Below are 25239 nucleotides of genomic sequence, written 5' to 3' on the forward strand. Positions count from 1 at the left end.
ATTTATGTAGAAAGAAAAAAAAGAAAATCATCCATTTTGCTTGCGTGGACCATGGCAAAAACATGAAATTTCTAGAGCTAACCAGTTCCTGATTGTGGTAAATTTCCTTGGTGATCCATTTCTGCAGAGGTTTGCAAGTGTTACCTAGAAGCATGCTTAGAGTCTGTATTCCTAGTCTGTAAATTAACTACCTTTAATAATAATTCTTCCATTCTTAAAGTAAATAAAATGATACTTTAAATAGCTATAAAGTTATCAAGCAGTCACACCTCAATATCAGCTATTTTAAGAGATCTGCCTAAATCAACAGCTCTTCTGATTTTCTCTCCATTACCAGAGTCCCCACTTAGGTTCCCACTAATGTGTTTCGTAGCCCAGTTTCAGTGTGAGTTTTGTGGATTTCCACTGTAGAGTTTTATGGCTGGTTCAGAATCAAATGTTATTTCTAAACTATTTCTTATGTGGATTTCTAAGATAATATATGTCTAAACTGTTAGAACACAATCATTTTGTGTGAAGGTGTTCTGATGCCAAAACAACAGGACAACTGCCCTAAGTAAGTTCCAAGCCGAACTTGCTCCTCCCCCCGCCACCCCCTGCAACAGAGCATTCCCAGGGCAGTATAAATTTATTTTCTAAAGTACTTTCTTCCCCTTGACTATTGCATTGCTTTCATCTTTAGTTTTTAGTTTAGTTGTGGAAGAGAGTGACCAGGAAAGAAGAGCTCAGCATCCTTGTCAATCTTTCTGTTCTTGCTGTTGGACTCTGTTACCTTCCCTTCAAAGAAGATAACTATTTCCTTTGGCACCATCCACCTTGGGTTGAGTGGCAATTATGGCAGCAAACTAAGGGAGCTGCAAAATGTTCTCATGCTCTCTGCACCCCATTTCATTGTCTCCTATAGTCTGCTTTCATATGCCTATGTTTCTGTTTCTATCTCTAACACATTCTCTGGCCTGCTCTGTCACTCTATTTCTCTCTCTCCCCCTTTAAAGAAAGTTGTAATATGCAGATGATTCATACATCTTGATTTTTCTCACTCATCTAAATTTAAACTAAATCAAGTGATTTCATGTGACTAAAATATCACCGACATTGGAAATTACCAACATCAGCTTCTTTATCTCCCTAAAAATTATGTTTCTCCACATGCCAAACTCCAGCAGAGGGCATCCTTCCATTTCAGATGCATGAATACTGAAGCAAAAGGGCTCTACTATTCCAGCAATGTCTTCCATTTACAACTGTGCACTGGAATTTTAAAAAAAGAGAGGCTTCTGTAGTAGAAGGGGAATTTGTTATATAAGTTATTCTTGAGAATTTACCTCCATTTTGAATTACAGATTTAGAGTTAACTATCCTTCCTTAAGGAGAGGAGGCAGAAAAAATTCACCGTCTCTGGCCTCTCTCCAAGTTTACAGCATTAGCTTCAAATTTTAGAGGCAACAAGGTAGCACCTGTGTGATCTTTCCTCCTCTAGAATGCTGTGTGTGAAAATAAAGTGATCCCCAAGCAAAAGCGACTGAGAGACAGAGAGACGGAGAGACGGAGAAAGAAATCTGCATCCTACCTTCTTTGCTGCACTCTCCTCCAACTGCAAGACAAAGAGCAGAAAAGGCCCTGCAGCCTGTCATATCATCTCAGAAACAGAGAAGATAAGCATGGTCAAGAGCAGTATAACAGGAGGGGCCAACCTTGTACTTGTGGAAGCAGGTGGTCACTTGCCAAGTTTAGTTATGCAGTTTCACAGAAATTTAAATTCCAATAATAAGAAATATCTTACATTGTCAGAAGAATTTTTCCTGAGTTAAAAGGCAAAAGTCCTCAAAGCTTATCAATGATATTCTCCTTTGTATGGGGAGTTTATCAGATCATTCCTTATGGAAGAATGTCTTAGGGAGAGAAGGAAAGATTATGAGAGAAGAGAGAATCATTAATACATCCATTCAACACATTTCTGAGGACTTTGTAGGTGCTAAGAATGTATCAGCAAACAAATGGTCAAAGATCCTTCTCCTTGAGGTTAAATACCAAAGAGCAAGCGTTTGGGGAGTTGGACAGACCTAATATTGAGTCTGGCCCTGCTACTTACCAGCTATGTGACTTAGTACAAAGGAATTATTGCTGTTTTTTGCAAAATGGTGACAATAATTGTTAATATTTATTGAAAACATAACTTTGTTCCAAGCACAGGAACTAAGTATAAAAGCCTCACAATTGGAATACAAGAAAAATCCTGTCGTTTTCATTTTACAAATAAGGAAACCAAGACACAAAGTGATTGATAAATTGCCCAGAATCACATGAAAGCATCAGAGAAGTAATCTGAAACAAGACTGTCTGATTTCAAGGCTGTCTTGCCTCTTAACCAGTATACCAGAGAGTTGATTTCTAAGGCTGTCCTAAGGCTTAGATGAGATGACATGTAAAGTTGACAGTACAGTATAGTATTATTAGTAGTCTTATCATTATTATTTATCATTACCACTGCCATTGTTATAGCTGGGGCAGGGGGCGGTCTAGGGTTTATGTTGAAATATAATAAAAGAGGCTCAACACTTCAAATCAAAATTCTTCTCTTCGGAATGTAGTCTGTATCCAGCTCTGGTTGAAAGTAATATTGCATAATAACAAAGCTATTGAATCATGGCTTCTCTGCTTTTGTCTTTCCATAAGATGACAAGCTGCCTCTGACAGCTATGGCTCCTGACAGTATATCAGAACACAGGTTCCCTGTGAAAATATGAAAAGAATATGAAGTTCCCTGTAACAAAATATGAGTATTTCCTTTTCTGGATTTTTCTAACCTTAGCTGAAAACTAAAAGTTAAGACCAAACACAAAACAAAACCTAGATCCAAGTGTCACTCTGAAATATGACAGTCTTTGTTCTCTGATAAGCGATCTCGTGTAATCAATCCCACCCCCCTCAACTTCTAGTGTCCCTTTGCTCTTTGCCCCCACTCTTTCCAAAATGTTCTCTCCAGAGTCCTCTCATGGGCCTCTTACCAATTGAACATGTTCACAGGTCAATGTGAACTATTATACTACCAGTATTATTCAAAGAAAAATGAAGCAGGCATGTTTTCTTGCTGCTCTGGGAATTCTCTTTGCTTACTGTAAGCCTGAATTTGTGTCTCACACTGCTGCATTACCAAAATCGAGCATAATTTTAAATAATAAGCAGATAAAATTCTGGCTCCAGGCCCCATTTCTTATTGATTTCATTTCAGGACTGTCATCTTAGGTTCATTAGGTAGGGAATTGAGTATTGGATAATGGTAGTATAAGAGAATTCACAAATATATATATCTTATAAATATTCCATTTTTCTTTTCTTACTAAAAAAATAGTTTATCCCACATGTCAAACTTCACAATGCAAAACTCAATTCAATTGAGAAGCTTTTTAAATATATCCTATTCAAAAAGGCAATTTCATTCTGATTTTATCTTACAGTCCTGCAGGGAGAAACACAGTTGCCATACAGCAAGTGCTTTGATCCCTCCGGTTTGAACTCCAAAAGTAGCAAGTGTCTTGGTAGTTATGTTGCAAGTTTCCCTGTCATAGACTTTTAGATTTCTATCAACACTGGTTTGGTCCAATAGAAATATGATTTTTCTTACCCCAAGATAATGGCCATCAATGAACACGACAGGGAGAGAAGGAGCTTCAGACACCCGTCGGCATCGTTCATCTAACTCTTTTCCATAGTCACCATTCAGAGCTATGTTTTTCTCTTCAAATTTCACACGATGATTTTGGAAGATCTTTCTAACCAGTTCACATCTTTCGAAGGTTGTCCGTACCACACGGAGGCAAGTGGTATAAATCACCACACGGTCAAATTCTAGGTCGGTTGATGGTTGCTAAATGGAAAACATTGTAGTGTAACTATAGTCACATTTACTGTCTTACATCTTAAGACAACTAACAAGCTTTAACAAGTGTTTTGTACATTAAGGGCATGAAATAAAAGTTAAACGAGTGCTATATTTGTCAATTCTCAGATATGACTTTTTAAGTTAGAACATCTGTAATTGAAATACGGATAATCAACATAATTTAAATGACATAATTTAATTGACAGTATTTTTTCTGTTCTCAATAGCACATCAAATACTGGCATATCTTAAAATTGATGATGTCTCACTTGGCATGCCACGTGATGAAATAAGAGTGGTTGAATTATTTTTCTCATGTTTTGTAGACATCGTTCACTTACCATACCTACCTCTTAAACCCAAAGTAAAATATGTCACATTCAACCATTTGAAAAGTCTTCTATTTATCAATTTACAAAATTTAATAGTCTTTTGAGCCACAATTTCTTGAGGATAACAAGATCAATATCATAGAACTGTTCCGAAGTTTAAGTAGCACAATATATGTACATGAGCTCTGTTGAGTAACAGGGTTCCAACATGCAGTAAGAAGGCTCTGCCACAACTAAATGATTGACAGACTCAGAAGGAGTGCAGCTGGTGGGCAGCTGGTGAAAGTCAGCATAAAAAGGAAACAAAGAAACGGGTACACTGCAACAGAAGCAAACAACTCTCAAAACAAAGGTGAAGAATCCCTATGTGAAAAACTTTTTTTCTCCATTTCTTTCTACATCAGAAATCAGTGACTGCCTTCCTGGGAAATACAGCTCAGCACCACAAGTACCATACCCGGTAGGTCCTGACATCATCAGGAAAGATCTTCTTCCTCAATTAACAGTTTTACCTGAAGAAGACTGAACAAATTGCAGCTATACTGTGATGCAAGGGGTACATGAGTCTTCATGGGGCTATAGTTGTTAAAACACAAACACACAATTTGTAAACAAACCCCTGTGAAGTCAAAACTTTGATTGGAAACCACGCCACACAGCAAAATAGTAGAGTTAGAAGTTAGGATACTAAGCTCTAACACTTTTTGTTCAAAGAAATCAGACTATTCTGCAGGACACTTATGTACAGATAGTCCTAAAAAGGTCCAAAGTCATAAGGATGGCAAAGCGATATTCTCTACCTCACCAAAAAAGGGGTCTTTCTTTCTTTTTCTTTCTTTCTTTCTTTTTTTTTTTCTTTTTTGCTGGTAATAAAATTTATTAGAAATACAAGAATCATTTCTTTCTCCCCTAGAGTTTAGAGGCTAAGGTGAAAACCCAGAGGCCTAGAGAAGCCATGCAGGTGTCATAAATCCTAGGACAGGTCAGGACTAAAAGAGATATTAGTAAGAGGCAGAGAGAGTATCATTTGAAAGGGAAAGATGTTAGTCAGCTTCAGGCAAGTTTCAGGCTTGCAGGTATGTCACTCGGTGTTGTCAGACATGATTATTTTAGATAATACTTGAAATATGGATGTTTCTGGAAATTTTTATGCTTTCTAAACTTCGAAACCTCATTAAAATGTATTGAGATCATGTAGACCCATATATCTGAGAGCTGAATTTGGACTATATGCTGCCAATTTATTAACACTGGGGTAGAAACAGCATCAGTTATACCTGGACTCTGCCATTGCCCATCATTGTGTCTTTTAGAAGCTAATGAACTATTAAGCCTCAGTTTTCTCATCTGTAAAATGTGATAATAACAACAGCTACCTAACAGGTTTGCTGAGAAAATAAAGTAAGTGGGACTATAAAAACAACAAATATGGGGCTTGAAATGTAGTGCTGTGTTAAGTTAAAAATTGCAAAAAGATTACAGTTCTCATTGTGGAATTCTTCTGGTTGCAAAGACTGCATTTGACTGTAGTTGGTCCTCTCAATATGTTCCACTTTTTCCAATAGCTACACTTACTTTTAAAATATTCAATAAGAAATATATTCGCCACATTAACCAACTCATGTAGGATTCTCTCTGCTCATACAAAAAATGCCAGGTACTACTTTTCTGTGTATCTTTAAGAGTTATACATTTAAAAAATAGTAATAAGATACACATCTATCAGATGGCTATGTTGGATGCTGTCTAATGCAAAGAGTAACAAAAATATCCCTTTCCTTTATCTACTATTGAAAATAAGCTTTTCCTGGAATCAGTGGATCTCCAAGAATGTTTGGTTTTAGAATAAATTGGGAGCTTTAAAAAATCCCCAAGCCCAAGCCAAGTAGGCATCAACTAAATCAGAAGCACCACAGTGGGATCACAGAATTAAGATTATTTTAAAGCTCCTATGGTGATTCTAATAGGCGACCAATTTCTAGAGCTAGTTAGAAAATAGTTTGGAAATGCAGAATCATAGGCCTCACCTCAGATCTACTGAATCAAAATCTGCATTTTAACAAGTTCTGGAGAATCTGGATTCACATTACATTTTAAGGAGCCCTAGTGCAATCACATAGTACACTTGACTTGATTAAGAACCTGGGGTTATGTCCCTTTAAAATAACTGCTGGTCATTTATTCAGTCATTGGAATAATTCATTTGCCAAACATGGTGCTAGGCACTGAATAGATTATGGTGATCAAACACTACAATTCCCAAACTACATGGAACTCATTGTTTAAAGTAATGAAAAAAAGAAGTTATATAAATAAATATAGGATTATAAACTGTTAAGGAAATGCACGAGATGTTAGGAGAGGTATTGCAAGAGTACCTTTTCTTGTCTCAGAAGTCAAGAAAGTGTTTTCTGATATTTGAGTTCTGACTAGAAGTACAAGAAGGACTTAACAGAGAAATTAACTAGGTAGACAGCATGGGGGAAAGAATCATAGCTAAGTGCAAATTTCTTGAGATGGGAAGAAGATGGCAGATTTGAGACTCTGAAAGAAGGTCTTTTGTTGAAACATAGAGGAAGAATTATAATAGTACTAGATGATTCTGGACAAGTATGCAGGATCGGTATCATGTTTTATGTTATAGCCATTTTAAAAATCTAGGACCTTTAACCTAAGAGCAATGAGAACTTCCTGAAGGTTTTTAAGGAAGATGGGAGAGATTTACATTTTAAAAAGATAACTGAAGCAAGGCCAGTGCAGATAGTTGCACAGGATGTGCACTGCATAAACCTAGAGAATGTCATTAGTAGCAGAGTTTAAATGAGTGACACCTTCAGGGTTGTGTAGGCCACAGCTTGAGCAATCATACTCATGTCTTATTCCAAACTCCCTTGTTCTGGGAACTGAGACTGAATAAAAGGTAAGTTCAGGGTAGGAAATATGGATATCTATTAGAATAGGCTATTAAGTAAAATGTTATATAAAAAAAAATCTTATTGCACAAATGTTTGATGTGAATTGAAAGTAGATCCTCCTAGAGATAGAAGTAGGTCAAATGATTTCTCAGTCTTTTCCAGTTTTATAATATGAATTTTAAATGATATTGTCTTTGGCAATAAAAAATTAAATTTCTCTTCTACCTTTATTTCATTTTCTTTCCCTCAACAGATCTGTCAAAGCATCTGGCCAGAAATTTAAAAATAACCTCTCATTGGTTAGTTGTCCATCTCCTCCCTTCCTGAGGGTTACCATGGAAATAGAGTAATGAAGGATGGAAGCATCTAAGATAACACTGAAAAGCCACTGGGATTTGCAGCCTGTTTGTCCTGAGAGCTGACCTGGATGTTAGAAAAGGAAGGCTATTTCTCCCTTTCCATTGATTAAAAAGATAACTCTAAGGGGTGCCCTGAAGCCTCGCAACAACCCACAGTAAATGTAGATGTGTTGGCAAGGGATGGTAATTGCTGTGAATGAGACTAAGAGGGTACTAAATAGCCAACGTATGTCCTCAGCCTGCACCTTGTCTTGCACTTTCTACCGTGAAACAGTATATGCTGTAGTCATCTAGTCATTTTGGGACAATTCAGGAGCCCCTACACCCACAGATTTGCCACTGGAATTCAGGCCAAGAATCATTCCCCACCTCTCCCCTCCAGAGGATCAACATGAAGCAGACCCAGCTTCTCCTGCTGGAGCAATTCCAATGGGTATTTCCATTTGACCCTTTGCTTGTCCAGCCTGGCAATGCTTTGAAAAGACCTCCTGAACTAGGCCTCCTTCTAGTCTTATCCCCAAAAATAAAAAAATAAAAAGTAACATTTTTAAATGTCAATGGCAGACATAATGCTAATAACTTCACATTCATTTAATCTTCACATTAACTTACACAATGTTACTGCCTTTATTTATAGATGTAGAAACCTAGGTTGAAAGGAGATAAGCATGATAGAGCTAAAATTCATCAAAGTTAGAAAAATTGGACCCAGATGCATTGCCTGCCAAAATCTGCATGCTTTTCACTGAGCCACTGAGCCACTGAGCCACAGTGTTGTCCTGCACCCTCTCCCAAGATAAAGCTGTTGACCAAACTGCAGATGGCTATATCTCCATTCATTGCACTAGAGGTAATGCCTGTGATTTAAAGAGGTTTGCCTCTTTACTAAATTATGCTCCCACCATTAACAGTAAGTAACATCATAAGAGGGACATTTTAAACTATTTTTTTCCGTCTAAATGCATTTTTCCCTTGAGACGGCCAAAGTGTAGGGATCTTTTCTACCTGAAAGCAAATAAGCAAAGTGATTAGACTGGAGTCATTATATCAGAAGGCAAAGTGGGACTAGACCCAGATTTCTAGATTCCAGGAATCATCACTTTAAATAGCAGACTCATTCCTGTGGAGGCAAGACTGTAGAGGGCAGGGAATCTTACAAATATCTTATAAATATCTCTGTCTCTCTGTCTCTCTGTCTCTCTGTCTGTCTGTCTCTCTCTCTGTCTCTCTCTCTCTCGCTCACCCTGTCTCTCTGTCTCTCTGTCTCTGTCTGTCTGTCTGTCTGTCTCTGTCTCTCTCTCTCTCTCTGTCTGTCTCTCTCCATGCTACTCTGTAAACCCCTGTAGCTATATGTATACCATGAGATGCCTCTTAATAGTAAACAAATAACCTGCTATGTATCTTGCTCTCAAATCACCTCTTGAATTCTCATTCTTGCTCTTAACTAATGTGATATGAAAACCTACTTTGTTTGTACCAGGCTCCTTTCTTAGCTTATTTCCTGGATCTGCTTCCATTCTATCAATATTCCCTACTCAGCTCTGAAAGTAAATAGTGATCTATGTCATATCCCCTCTTCACACAGTGATCACAAAAAAAACTTTGAGGGAACTTTTCCGCATCCCTCTGTAAGGCACAGATTATAAAAATAATTATAATTATTATTTATTGCATAACTCCTGCATATTTATATGTAGTTCTAAGGACTACAAAGGGGACTTTACATGTTCAATTTTCATTTATCATAAGACATAAGAATTATCATCCAAATTTTACAGATGAGGAAACTAAATTTAAGGTATCTTGATAGTTAAGAGGAAAAAGTAGCAGAACTAGAATTTTGACCTGGATCTGCCTCAGTCCTTGCTCTATCCATCAGAAGATACTACATAATCCTATTAAATACAACCAACCAATGGGCCATACCATTCTAGAACTGAACGGTAAATTATCCCACAAAGGGACTATCACAGAGAGTCCTACAAATTTCCATGACTCATTTCTTTACTTCATTCTAACGCCTTTGGCTAGCTGTCACTCCTCAGACATTCTATGTAAAATAAGCTCTCTGTCTTCTGACCTAGTTCTGTCCCTTAGAGCACCTAGTACTGCTGGACATTATGTTACTGTGTATCCTCACAAGTAAAGTATAACCCTATGAAGCAGGAACATAGTTTTGCTCACTAGAACTAAGAACCCAGAACATGACCTGGTACATAGCATATGTTCAATAAATATCTACTGACCTCTTTTCCACACATAATTAGAACTTGGTGTGAATCTACCTCTTAGTAAGTGGGTAATCTTGGATCAGTTACTTAATCTCCTTAAGTCTCAGTTTTCTTATCTGTACCATGGGGACACTACTGCCTACTCCATGGGGATTTGTGGGAATTAAATAATTTCATGAATAAAATAACCCTTGGCACGAAGCTCGATGCCTAATAAACACTCAGTGAATGGCATCCTTTTTATTATTAATATTATTATTATTATTATAAAATGGTACTGACACACACCAGCACCAGCACTGTCACCATTAACTATCATTACAACCAACAAATTCAAATTTGCATATATCATCAATCTCATAAGTTTGAATGGCAAAATTTAACCTCGTAATTACACAATATCAAAAAATAAATCTCTTTAATAAATTAAATTGCCACTTACATTTGTTTGGATGTGCCATCAATTCTGAGTGAAAGCAATAGATTGGAGCATAGATATCAGATGTACTAGGAATCCCTCCTTTTCTGAGTTCGGCTGTCCCCTTGGTGGCATGAAAAAAAATGCATGAGTGATGCATGCAAATGGATGTAAGGATTTCTATAGAGAGTGTTTTCTGTTGTCTTAATGCTCTAAGATGTAAATAAATGAATTTCAGTTATTTCCTTAGGAACTACCTATTTGTTCAAATCAATTACTGAATTGGCCTAGGCATTAATTGAAAAGCCAGTGAACCTAATGAATCTCCATTCAAAAATAATTTATTTTTTCCAGAAAGTTAAATGAAAATGAAGGTGCCTCCATCACCCACCATGGAAACCTTGAAAAAGGTTCATAGTTCTCCTAGTGTAGCATTAATCAGGTCACTTGAAATCTAGATTTTTTTTCTCTTTGAAAAAAGCAGAAAATCTAACACTAGTATTTTTGCATTTCTGCACAAAAACAATAACTGGAGCTTAGTGGCAGCTACTCTGTTAGTGGTGCATGTCTCTTGATGTTGTATTTAATACCATTCCCTTATATCTAGACAATTTATTGTGTTAACATTGCCTGCATAGCTCCTTTAGAGCTGAATTTGTGACATCATGTCTAGTTTAATGCATCTGCATGTATACTTTACATGGCAAGGAACTGAGACTCACAGTTTAATGATTTGAATTAAATTTACTTTGGAAGTAACATGTTGCAGTGGAAAGAAAACTCATCTTGAGTCATTGCTCTGGCACTTAGCTGCATAACTTAGGGATATTAGTTTACTTTTCTAGGACTAGGTTTTCTCTTCTCTAATATAGAAGTAGCTATAATTTAGCCCCTAAGGGAATCATGGGATCATATGTAAAATGCACCTGAAAACACATATCATCACCCAAAGTCACACAGATAGGAGAAGACGAACTAGGGTCTAATGGAAACCAACTTCCTACCAAACAAAAGTATCTCTTTTCCAATATAAATACTTTGGTTTCTGTAGAAATTGTCAAGAACATCATTTATTGGCATTTGAGATTGTGCTTTTCTCTGCAGATAAAAGTGATATCGAAATGCATGCCCAAATTATCATATTTAGAAGTATCCAATCCCAAAGTGATGTGCTTACAACAGTGAAAAGCCAGGCAGCAAATCAATCAAGTCCATCCTGCAAAGAATGACAGTGAAAAATTTATTTTCCTTCTCATTCTATGAAAGACTCAAGTTGCAAAACCAGAATAAAAAAGTCTAAAACATTGACCAATAGCATCAAAATAAGTGCTTAGATGGTCCCACCTTGACCATTTTCATAATGCTTCTCACCTTACTTTACAAAAACTCTAGAGCTCTTTTTTTAAAGAGAAAAGTGTTCTTTTTTCTTCAACTCTGTCAAATATATATATATCAAACAATAAAAGATTAAAATCTTCCTTGATTTTCTACATCAAAGAAAAATGCTCGAATAATCAGCTAAATGTAATTAATCCCTTTCAGTGGGTTCAGATGTGATAAGAACCTACTTTAGAGGATGAAATACCTGCATCTCATCTCAGCTTGATGCTTTCATAAATGCCAGTGTGAAGAAGAGATATGATCTCAGTCTCTGTGGAATTCCCAAAATAAACTAAGGACTAAGAGGAACAAAGCCAGTGAAAACTCAGAAATTGTGAAAATTGGATTCAGCCTTGGGCCAAGCCCTCATTCCTGTTTCTTCCTCAGGCTTCCAGATTTAGCTCTTATGTCCCTCTGACTGCACTAATTACCATGATCCCAAATGTGCTCTTCTCCAGATTCTAAACACTGTATTCAGGACAGAAACTTCTGGAGAGCATTTAGGGGAGCTTAGAAGTTGGCATATGAAGCTGATATATGTATTTTATGAACATCTAGTCCTTTAATTCTATAAGGATAATAGGCACTATCATTATCTTAATTTTTCATATGAGAAAACTAAGGTGCAGAGAAGTTGTGACAAGTCTAAAGTCAGACAACTAGCAAATGATGGAGCTAGTATTTGATCAAATGAATCATAGAACTCAACTTTTTATATGACCCTATTGGTCATGTACTGACTGAGTCTATCTGTACCCCATTTCATTTGGTAGAGAACAAGACCTTAGAGGGATTAGTTACAGGATTTATAAATCCTCAAGTTTCATAAATATGTAGGGATCTTAAATAAAGAATGTATTAGTTTCCGAGGGCTGCTATAACAAATCACCACAAACTTAGTGGTTTAAAACAACACTTTATTATCTTGCACTTATGAAAGTCAGAAATCCCAAATAGGTTTTACTGGGGAGAAACCAAGATGTTGACTGGGCCACAATCCTTCTAAAGGCTAGAGGAGAGAATCCATTGCCTTTCCTTTCCCTGCTTCTAGAGGTCAACTGCAGTCCTCAAATGGTGGTCACTTCTTCCACCTTCAAAGGGTGCTGTCACGACCTCTGTTTCCATCACCACATCTCCTCTCTCACTATGACCTTCATGCCTCCTTCCTATTAGAACCCTTGTGATTACATTGGTCCCATCCAATAATCCAGAATAATTTTTGCATCTCAATATCCCTAACCTAATCACATCTGCACAGTCCCTTTTGCTGTAAGGTAACATATTCACAGGTTCCAGGAATTGGGACGTGAACACATTTGACAGAGGGCAGGTTGGGGACTTCATTACTCAGCCTACTGATAGATTTTTAAGATACTGGATCATGGGTATAGGGGTAAAATATACACAATCTTAAAACAGAAAGGAAACTCGGAGCTGATCTAGCTCAACTTGAACCAATGTATGGCAATGTCAAGAACACACTCAAACCCCTGGTTAGCAGACTAGAACTTCATCATTGTGCTTATGGGCTTTTTTTATATACATAAATGAAAGCAATACTGGTAAGGTAGGTGTGAAACACATTGTTCTCCCAAGACCTTTGACACAATTACTTATAAGTAGGACTTTTCTCCAAGTTGCTAGTGAATAAATGGAGGGTAGAGAAAAGAAGCAAGTATATCAAAGAAATATTTGCCTGCTTTTTATTAATTTTGTGTGTTTCATCTCTCTTTTCTACTCTTTTCTATCTCTTACTTTGCAATATGCTTTGTCTCCAATTGTCAAAAGATCCTTAGAAATTGCTCTGTGCTCTGAAAACCAAATACTAAGTATGACCAGATGAGGGAGGTACTTCATGTTACATGAAAAAGAAAATACATATAAAAATGTTTTAAATTTCTGAATAAAGCCAGAAGTTGGATTTGTTTGTGTGCTCCACATAGGGATCTAGCTAGTCTTTCAGCTCAGCTTCAGAGAGAGTCAAATAACCTTAAGATTTCAAAAGCAAAAAAATATTGCCTTCCCATATCCTCTGAAATTCCCCCAAATTAGGTTGCTTTAATAAAAGTAACTAAATCATAAAACACATGAAGCCTACAGATGCAGATGTGAAGAAGAATGCTCAAAATCTTAAAAATAATATTTTTCATGTATATATTCTATTATTTGGAATGACTTAAAAATTTTTAAAGGAAGTTTAACACTTGAAATTTATTGTATATTTAAATAATAAATAAATGCAGGTTTAAAAAAAGCACACAAGATTGATCACAGTATCACCAGAAGGAAGAAAATAAAATTATTTCTGGAAGTCTTCATCAGACACTGTTTGCTTTGATACCAAACCTTCTTACTGGAGCTGATTATCAGATTTTAAAGATTTAGCCATTAGGATAGAGATCTAACTAAATTATTAAACTAAATAATAAGTCCCATTAAGTGGAAAAGATTATCATGAAAGTTTTTATTAATAACTCAATCAACATTAGAAACAAAAAAAAAATTCATTAATGAATTTTATGTTACAGGTATTGTGCCAAATAAATGCTTTTATTGTTACTATAATTCTCAAAATATATAATGCAATAGATACTATTATTCCACTTTCGTTGTCAAAGTAAAAGTCAGAGGGAGATTGCAAACTTGCTCAAGGCCATGAGATCATAAAAATCTTGTTCTGCCAGTATATATAACATTCCCCTTTCCTAGATTTTTTTCTTTCATATCTGGCTAATCCTTTTCTATGTTCAGCTAGAGTCACACTTCCCCTAAGTATTCTGGTTCCCATGGACTCTCAGCTGGTCCACTGGCCGCCTCTTTCTCTCTGGATGACCTCATCCAAAATTTCAATAGCTAATTGAAGACTAGTGTAATTTTATTCAAGTTAATGATGATTTTACAAACATCATTATTTTGATTGCAAAGTAGAGAATTAGATTGTAAAGTAGTGCAGTAGAATATGTATTTGTGAGGTAGGAAGTGAGATAAAAGCTGGCTAATCACCTATAAAACACTCTCTATCAAGAAGTGTTTAAATGCTTAAGCAAATGTTAGCTGTGCCCAAAGAAAACCTGTTGGCCTTTATCATTATCCACTGTCTACCTGGTAGCACCTACTGAAATGTTATGTAGAGTCTATTAGAAAACAACCACCCTATAAACTGTATGCCAACAGTTACATCCTCATCCAGCTCTGAAAAAGAGAGAGAATCTTTCTCTCTGGTTCTCAAACTATGAGAATACAAGTGAAGAAGAGGCCAGATATGGCTCTTCCACCACCCCAAAATGTGAAAAAGGAGGAAAAGGAGAAGGAGGCAGAAATGAAAGAACAGGTTTTGACAATATTTCCACTTTCATTTCTACCTTCATTTCTGCCAAGATCATGGCTTATTTACATGAGTCAATAAATAAATTCTTCTGTTTTTTGCTTGTTTGAGTTGATCTTGTTTCTGTCATGACCCACCAAAGATTTCAGTAGATTTGATAAATCTTATCTACTACATTTTGCTCTCCAGGAATAAAAACTTTTCCGGAAATCACTTTTTTGGGGAAAATCAGCCTTTTTACCTGTTTTTGCATTCTTGAGACTTAGCGCATTTCTATGCTCATGTATCACCTAGGTTTGAATAAAATAAGTTACTGAAGACCTCCTTCCTCTTGACTTCAGGGAACTAAGAATTATGAATTTTGAAGTGTGAGTGTTGTGAATCCCATCTCTGCTACTGTGTAGTAAAGTGGCCTATAACAAATTAATTCCCACATTCATAAAATAGGTAAAACCTACCTGCACCATGTCACCTAGCCCTTATGAGGATCACATAAAATGAACAGCACACCTATACTTTGTATAACCATTCATAAGTAACATCTATTAATTACTGGTATTTTCCAAGTTTTAGTCTTTGAACTTTTGATGTCTTTTCTATAAATTCCCTCTCAGGAAGGACTAATCTATCTGTTTGTCTTTTACTACCACCCTTCTGTTCTGGGTTCCTAGGTTAATATTTATTTTCCTTTCTTTTCACATGAGCTACAGTCTAATGGCTATTTCCTTTTTGAAATCCTGATGTAGCTTCAAACTTTGTAGGTCTGCAATTAGACTTTCCCCCAAATCCATGTTCTCTCTGGTCTTCCCTCTATGAATTTGGTCTCTGCATCCTCTATTGGAGTTGCCTTCCACCATTCCTCTCTACTGGTCAAACTCAAGAATAAACCACCATCTATCATGATGGTGTTCTTATAAATTTTCTCTCATATCTACATTACTCTTCTTACTGTTCCCATGCAATACTAAATTCTCATCACCTTTTACCTAGATTTCCATAACCTAACTCACTTGTCCAATCTATTTTCTCCCCACTACCAATGTCAGAATAATCTTCAAAATTTTCTCCCAGTAACTTACCGATAAAATATATATAAAACTTATATATGTATATATATTATATATACATGCACTGTAACTCTGCAATGTAAATGCTTTTAATTTGCAGAAAGATGTAGAAGCTGAGACTCAGAGATATACAATGATTTGCACTAGATCACACAGCTTTGATATGGAAAATAGAATTGAACCCTAGTACCTCTATCTCCAAACCAGGAATGCAATGCTTTCCACTAACTTACCACATCTCAGTCTTTCCATCAAGGTCTGTGTGGCTTTCTCTTCCTCTCAAGTATCTTTCTACTCACTCCTTACCCTCCATTCTATGCTTTGTTTGTGTTATTGGCATTATTTCTGCCAAGTAGATTGTGAGAAGTTATGGTTCAGATCTTCAAGTCTTTTATCTTTTTAAATGTCTACTCCTAAAATAAAGCTAAGCAGAGGGAGAGAGGAAAAAAGGCAGAGGAAGAGAGGATAGAGGAAGATAAGAAATTTTCTTAAATTCTTATAGTAGACAAGATGCATTGTCATCATTTCTTAAAGTGTGGTCCAAAGAGTTCCCACATCAAGTCTGCTGGGATGCAGGTCCCAGGCCTCACCGCTATTGATTCTGGTGCTGTAGCTCTGCCACTGCAATAAGAAAGAACACCAGGTGATTCCTATTCACACTATAGATTACAAATCACTGAAACCTGAAGTCTCTTGATGTTCTTGCCAAAAGATAGATTTTTAAACAGCATATTCTATTTGTTCCCCTTAAAGAATAAAACATTCTATAGGAAGTTTGCCTAATTCTTCTGATTGTTAGCAGATGAGATTGTCACCTTTTTTTTCACCTTGGCATTCTTACTAAGAGAAGAGTTGTATTTAAAACCTCACATTGAGCAGACAATAAGTCAGGTCCAGGTACCTACACTGTCTTATTTCCTTTCTTGATTTTGTGAAGGAAATATGGTGGAAGATAGGGTGAAGTCTTACACAAAAATCCAATTCATCATTAAAGCACTCATCTCATTTTAAATAAACCTCAACTTCCCCAATTTTTCTACTTGTATATGCTTCATATTATATCCAGTTTACCAGATCTAGAATATGCAAAATATATATAAATTTTCTTCCTCTTATATTTTGTAGGAATGATTTCATTGTTATTGTGCCTATGACCAGAAGAGTTTCCTATTATGATGTTCTAGTCCCACACAAATAATTTTAGCTTTACTACTTCTTTTAAAAACAGCACAAGAACATGCAGTTAATTGAAAACCTTGTGAGCAGATTTTTAAATAACATGTTCAAGTCACTATTTTAGCTTTGAGAGACACTAAATTAATAACAAGGAAAAAAAAGCTTCTTGATGGTATCCTAACTTGACTGATTTATGCTATTTTAAAAGCAGGTGGGAGATATTGTCACACACCTTAAGTCTGTTTGTTTTGTTTTCTTTTGTTTTTCAATAATGAGGATAATTTTGTCCTCAAGAATTTGAACACTCTTTCCATGGACATGTATTCTAAGATGATGAGGTGATTTTAAACCTTTCAGTCCACTGTCACTAAAGACAGACTTGATCTAAGTAATTCAGATGAAAGCAAACACTGTGGTGTAATGAGGATAACACTAGCCTAGATATCAGAAGTCCAGGATCTTATTTCCAGTTTAGGCACAACTTTGGGGCCTTTATACAATCTCCCTGGAACTCATTTGTCTCTTTATTAAATGAGCAGAGTAGATTAGATCAAGGATCACAAAAGCAAAGGTTTTTTAGAAGCTAAGCAGGTAAGCAAACACAGGGAATAAAATAATGTAAGACAACAGGGAACAGTAGGGGTTTAAAAGAATTGGATTAAAAAAACAAACAAACAAACAAAAAAAACCTATCAAAGAGCATTTAATGTAAAAATTTTTAAAACACTGTAACCAAACCTCTGGAAGTCAAATTAAGTCCACAGGCTACATATAATCTCTGAACTATATGGTTTTTCAAGTACTTTCCAGCTTTAACTATATATGATTCTAAATATAATGATAACTGAAATCACCTGTAACAAAAATAATAATAATTGTTCACATTTACCTGGTGATTATGCCAGGCTCTTAGCTAAAGACATATTAACTCATTTTAATCCTCGAGTTTAAATAACTTATCCAAGCTAATCTACTTAAATTTCTGGATGCATAAGAATCATTAAGTGTCAAATAAATAAGCTGTCTACCATAACAGACATTTCGGCTATACATTTACCATTTCTTTCAGTGATTTCTTCTAAAGAATTTCAAAATATATACATATAATCTCTCTGGTGATAGTTTTAAAAGATTTGTCAGTAAGATCTTTATCATTTTTACCATTATGTGAAGAACTTTTTATCTGGTTAATAATCATACCTGTTGACAGAGATCTTATAGATCTTTATACAAAAGGTCACTAGGTGATATCATGTACCTTTACTCGATCATTAACATTACATATATTAATTTTAAATTCTATACTTATCCTTTACTATTCCTTAATAAACAATGAATTTTAAAAGGAATTAGAATCATAAAATAGAGCAAACCAGGCTTAATTAATATCTTAACTGACTATTCAACTCATAAACTTTAATCAAGAGACTTAACAAAGGATAAAAATTTAAAAGTTAGAAAATATTTTATATGGCAACATTATTTAATGTTTTACTCTATTGAAAGTAATAAATAAGTTATGTTTGATGTCTCTATATTACTGAAATACCATTGTGTGCTTAGTGGGCTAATTGGTATTATAAACTAGAGAATAAGAATAGAGATAAATTTTTATATAAAGTGAATTCTCTAATGTGTTGATAATTTTTAAAATTAAAAAAAAGAATTTTATCAAAGTCATTTGAAAGTTAATATAGTCATAAAATCAGAATAATAAAACTAGGAGAGGTTTCTAGGAATCAGTGGGTGCTATTCCTTTACCCATTCATTGGGCTATACTGGAATTGCAGCTGATCAAATGAATTATTTATTTATTTAATCCAAAATACCAAATAAGATCATCATTTAAATTTAATAGTTTAGATTTCTAGTTTTGGCTTCAACATGTAAAGAGTTTGGAAGTTTTCGCTTCTGCCTTTAAAATAAGAAAAGTTGGACACAATTAAAGTCACTGACTTTTCTTTGGTTCATCAAAAACTTAAGCTTCAGGGCAAACTGCCATCCTGAAACCTGGAGAGATAGATATACTTAGAAAGACATAGCTGAGTTCTGCTTACCTGGAGCCAAAGACCTTGGAGACATAAACTAGGTAGGACTCCTAAATGGTAATTTTGATAAAAACTACTGACACCTAAGTATGGACAAGTATGATGTGTAAAAGTCCAAGGGGCTGCTGTTTTAAGGGAGCTCCCACATTTTCATGAGTTTTACTTTCAGGAACCCCAACAGGTTCTCACAGTGAAGAATCAGGAAAGATCCCCACCAGGCTCTGGCAGGATGAGGGGAAGAGTAACCCCTCTGAAATGCACCCAGGGCTAATTATCTATTCCTTAAATGTGGGCTGCATGCACTGCCTCAGCCAGGAGATCAAGTTTTAGTTTCAGTTGTGGTAAGTCAGGTTGGTAATATGTACCCTGAATATGTGATGAAAACAATGCTTTATCTCTGTGATCTTTCTCCCCAAAATACTTAACCCTAGTCTAATCATGAGGAAAACATTGAACAATCCCAAATTAAGCATATTCTTCTAAATGTCTGAATACTCTCCACAGTTATCAAGGTGATCGAAACCAAGAAAAGTCTGAGAAACTAAATGCAATATGTTATCTCGCATAGGATCCTGGAACTGAGAAAGGACGTTAGGGAAACACTGAGGAGATCCGAATAAACTGTAGACTTTAATTAGTAATTATGTGTCAATATTGATTCATTAATTGTGATAAATGTCATACTAATTTTAGGATTTTAGGAGAAATTGGGTTTTAGATATATGGCAAGTCTCTGTATCATCTTCACAATTTTTCTGTAAGTGAAAAGCTATTCTGAAATAAAACATTTAATTTTGAAAAAGAAAAAGCTAATAAACATGAAAAATATAACACTAGTAATAAAAAGCTTATAAATATTAATATAAAATATTAAGTTTGCTATAACTCAGATAATTATTAATTAAAATTAGAGAATTGGATGTTGTCCCCTCATTAAAGACCAATTTTCGGCTTGGTATGTGGTCTCACAAAAAAAAATTCTGGGTCAAGATGTTGGGGCAGGTAAATGCTGTGCTTGCCTCCTTTCACAGCCACATTCAATTTACAACTAAACTACAGAACAACCATTGTTGGGAGTTGCCTGAAGTCTAGCTGAACAGAAGTCCTACAACTAGAGACATGCAGAAGAGGCAACTTCAAGATCAGTAGGAGGAGGGATATGTGGAACAGCCTGGTCCCACTCCCATGTGTGTTGGTTGAGAATAAGAAAGAATATCTCGGTTGCAGAGGTCCCCCCTGAAGAGTGAGGGGTTCTGGCTCCACAATGGGCTCCAGAGCCCAGAGTTTCAGTGCTGGGAAGAGAAGTCTCCACAACTTCCGGTTGTGAAAACCGGTGGAGATTGTGTCTGAGTGAGATGAAGGGCTGAGGGAGTCCCAGGCACTCTTCTTACAAGGTCCATGCCCAGACTTACTTGCTGGCAAACTCACTTGCTCTGAGCTCTAGCCAGGCAAAGCACCTCGAAAGACACCAGAGACATACAGGGAGGAACTGAGTTGCCTGACTTCAGGGCGAAGGCTAGAGGGATAGCTTTCAGAAGTGAAAGCTGAGGGCATTGTTCCTTTGTTGAGCCCACCCCAATCTGGCTTGCAGACCCAGGTGGTTGCCAAACTTGAGTCTCCAGCAAAGTAGCTAACACTGGTCACCCCATCCTGGAGATTCTCTGAGAACCTGCCTCCCTACCCCCACCCCCCACCCTCCGCAAAATGTGGGCTCACCCAAGCCACTTGCAGTGGATTTTCCATACAAACAGCCTATCTTGGCTCATGCTACAGACTTTCCTAAAATCTCTCAAAGGTCCACAACACCTAAACAAGCAGTGTCTTGCCTCAGCATGCTCTATATCTCTTGCTGAGAAGCCTCAAGCCCAGCACTAGTGGCAGCCAGCCTTGGTTTGTGGCTTAGCCTCTTGAGGCACTTCCACGCCCAGCATGGGTAGCAGGCATCTATGGATTTCTTGGTGGCTCATGCCAAGTGACCCCAGGCAGGACACAAGCTGCAGCTGAATTGAGTCTATGGCAGGGCACCTCCCAAAAGGCCCCAGCCTACTGGCCCAGCAGCCGGCTTCAGTCTGAGCCAGAGCACCATTCAGGATCACATCTAAGGACAACACACCCGAAGGGCAGACAGGGCAGGCACCAGAGCTCTGCTAAAATGAATCTTGCTCTGTAAGGTCATCCCCTGCACAGCAGCTCCTCCACTGGTCATGGGCAGTCATCACACCAATTAGCCTGAGGTTCTGTCCTGCCCATTGATGAGCAAACAGCAATCAAGTCTCAGTTACAACAGGAGGGAACACACAACCCATACAAAAAAACATACCAGGAGCACCCAGGTCAGGTAACCAGAGAAGACTGTGCCACTGGGCCCCCACAGGACACCTACTACATAGGCCACTCAACTAAGACTGGGAGACATAGCAGCCCTACCTAATACATAAAAATACTTTTTGCTTTGACATGTTCCTAAGCAGTCATGGTTTCAGGCATTTCAAAATAATCTGCTTATTTAAGAAACTTGTTTAAAAATCTTTCTTCTTCCAACCAGAAGCCGAGAGTATGAAATCTACTATCTCCAACTAAAATCCCAATCTCAGACTCTAGGGAGGAAATGTTCTTAACTACATTTAATAATTCTCAAAGAAAACTTATTAACCATAAGAATAATCTTTGTCCAGGCTCCTGAGCTTTCTCTGAGCTCATTGATGGGGTCTTTTTATTACCAAGCTCATCATCAGCTTTTATGTAAGTTCATATTTATACATGGACCTGTACAAGTCACTAGTTTTAGCTATTATATATACATCTTTTATTCTTCCAAAGTTTATTCAAATAGCAAGTCTAAAACAAACATATAGAACAGATAAGTGAAAATATTTTATAAAAAAAAAGATAAAAATAAAGTAAAAAAAAATAACTCTATCACAAAACATTGAGTGACCAGGAAAATGTGTAATACTCTCTTAACTAAGATGGAGAGGAATATGCATTCCTTTGTAGGCCACCTCAAAATTCTTTCCATGGGAGATTAGCATTCTCAAGAAATTACATGAATTCTATTAGAATGTTAATTATCAAAAAGACAAGTGATAAAAAATATTGGCAAGGATGTGCAGAAAAGAAAACCCTTGTATGCTATTGGTGGGAATATCTAAAGTTACAGTCATTATGAAAAATAGCATGGAGGTTCCCCAAAAAATTAAAATTAAAGTTTCCATTATGATCTAGCAATATAATAGGTATAATGAAATCATTATCTCAAAAATATACACTCCTATGTTCATTGCAGCATTATTCACAATAGCCAAATTATGGAAACAATCTAAGTGTCCATTGATGGATAAATGGATAAAGAAAATGCGGTATATATTTATACAATAAAATATTACTCAACCATATATATATAAAAAAAGGAAATCCTGTCACTTGGATTAACATGTATGAAACTAAAGGATGTTATGCTAAGTAAAAGAAAGAAAGAAAAATAGAAAGAAAAATACTATATGGTATCACTTATATGTGGAATCTGAAAAAAGTTGAATTCATAGAAATATATTATAGAATGGTGGTTGCCAGGGAATGGAGGATGGGGGAAGTGGGGAGATGTTGGTCAAAAATTACAAACTTTCAGTTATAAGATGAATGAGTTCTGAGACGCTAATATACAGCATGCTGACTATAGTTATTAATATTGCATTGTATGCTTGAAAGTTGCTAAGAGAGTAGAGCTTAAGCATTCTTGCAAAAAAAAGTAACCATGTGAGCTGGTAGGTGTGTTAATTAACTTGATTATGGTAATCATTTCACAATGTATATAAATATAAAATCATTATACTGTATACTTTAAATACATGCAATTTTATTTCTCAATTATTCCTCAATAAACCCAGGGGGAAATTGGGAAATTAAAAACACCTTCAACCACAAGCTTAATTATCAGCCCCAATTAGAGAATAATCAGCAGAGGTTTCAGTGTCAAAAAGACCTTCAACTAACCAAGCATTATGAATAACACAATTTTGCAAAACAATCCAACATGAAATATGTGTAACATTTGTTCTAAATACTAAAATTATACAATGCAATACACTGAAGCATTTAAATCAAACAGAAAAATCTATATTACTTTTCAATGCATTACCTACTAAAAGTAGAAAAAAAACACAGAATCACAAAATCTCAGAATGAAGAGTTTTAAAAGCATAAATTGAGTGATACCACTTCAATTGTCCATTTATTTTTCAAATATTTATTGTGCATTTGCTATATACCAGGCCTGTTCTGTAAACTGGTGATATGGCAATGAATAAAATAGACCAAAAAATAATTTCTGTTCCTATGAAGCTAATAGTCTACGTGGACACTTCGAGCATTTTAATGCATATTTTACCCAGAGTAGGGCTCAAAGAAACTTAGAATGAAGGGAACATCAAATAAGTTTAACTCTCAAGTAGAACTAATTATATTTTTCTTTTTGAGTTTACGAAAATCTAGAATAGAGCACTACCATGCTGAATCACCCTCACTCACAAACAGCAATATGGCAACTAGAAGAACTAAAAAATATCAGTTAAACATTTATAGGTAGAAAGAGTTAGAAGATCAGAACCTATTTGAAAGAGAATTTTTCTCTCAAGGACATTCGAAATGTGCAGTTGAAGCAGTTTATTCCAGTATGAACAGAGAAATTAATGAGTCAGAGTTATCTGAACTTCTCCCACCCAAAGGTAATCTATATTGAAGTTCTTGCTCATTTATTTCCAGATGTATTCAACTCAGTTTCAGGATCTGATCTTTGGGGGTGGTGGAAATGGTTGGTGGGATTAACTGAATTCACTACCTTTCAGTAAACCCCTCCTCCACTTTTTGCTTCTATCAAAGTAAGCACTTTCTCTCCATCTTGCATTTGCTTTTCACCTCATTAAATCCCCTGCAAAGATAGTGGAAGAGCCAAGTTCAAATGATTTCATTTCAATTATAACAGCAAAAAAGGAAATAGACTGTAAAGTTTTCACATGCACATATTCAGCATATTTTTTGAAGACATATCTGAAAATATTATTCTGAGAACGTTATTAAGGAAATTGCTTAAATAAATTACAATGATAATCAAATTGCTGGAAGAAATAATAGGCGATTGAAATTAGAAAAATTCAGTTAATTGGTCTGCTGTGATTTATTTTTAAAATGAACCCTTGACTAAGGGTGCTGATACAATTTGTAAAATGACATACTTTTATTTGCTTCTAGAATTGAATAATTCCAAGGTTTATATGTTCCTTGAATAAAACAAACTAGAGGCTTCCATTTTTAATTTATACTTTTTGCATTCTGTTATAATTAGCAAGTCGTCCTTACTAATGCTCTCCCAGATTCCTGACTGACCCTCTCCCTTCCATCTAATTTTGTTCCTCCTTCAAAACATGTGAATTGGTCTTATTTAAACACAGGAGCTATAGCTACTTGCCATTGTAAGAACTTAAAATGTTCCTTAATATACTCAAACATCTTCCTGTGCACAAACTTTTTTCTTTCATGGGGGATACTCAGAGCGAATGCGTACATTGCTATATAACAAACCATGAGCTCTGAATGAATTGCAGAAAGCAACTAAGGGTTTCTGCTAACAAATGAATATTGTTTACAGGGCCATGGTGGAACCTAAATACTTCAATAAAGTGACCAATAGCTTCTGAAGCACATCGTTTTTAGATCTCTGACTTCTATATCTGAAAGACAATCTTACTCCTGTCTCTACCTGTTACCCCATTTCTTGTTCTCAAACTTTTTACCTTTAGGATATTTCCTTCATAGTATTTAGCACCAACTGAAGGTACATTATGCATTTATTTAGTTATTAATTGCTTTATTATCTGTCTTTTCAAATAGATTGTAAGGTTCAGGAAGGCAGGAATTTTAGATTTTTCTTGCTGTATATAGCACCTAGAAATATAGCCAACACGTAACAGGTACTCCACACATTTCTATTAAGTAAAGGAAAGGAGTAAAAAAGAAAGGGCGAGAAGAAAATAGTGGTTAGAAAAATTAGTTTTGGAGTCAGAAGTTCCTGAATTGCAAGACAGCTTCATTGCTTCTTTTTTGTTGTTG

At 35.9% G+C, this 25239-nt stretch overlaps 1 protein-coding gene across 1 annotated transcript in view; it reads right to left on the reverse strand.

The window, feature by feature from the left end:
• The window catches only part of GRXCR1 (glutaredoxin and cysteine rich domain containing 1), a 112492-nt gene that overhangs the window by 59611 nt on the left and 27642 nt on the right, over positions 1-25239 (reverse strand). The window contains exon 2 of the mRNA XM_016127978.2: positions 3626-3868. Within this exon, the coding sequence (XP_015983464.1) occupies positions 3626-3868 (243 nt within the window). The remainder of the gene's footprint in view (positions 1-3625; positions 3869-25239) is intronic.

The sequence above is a fragment of the Rousettus aegyptiacus genome, unplaced genomic scaffold, assembly GCF_014176215.1.
Source record: "Rousettus aegyptiacus isolate mRouAeg1 unplaced genomic scaffold, mRouAeg1.p scaffold_m13_p_10, whole genome shotgun sequence".
Lineage (NCBI taxonomy): Eukaryota > Metazoa > Chordata > Mammalia > Chiroptera > Pteropodidae > Rousettus > Rousettus aegyptiacus.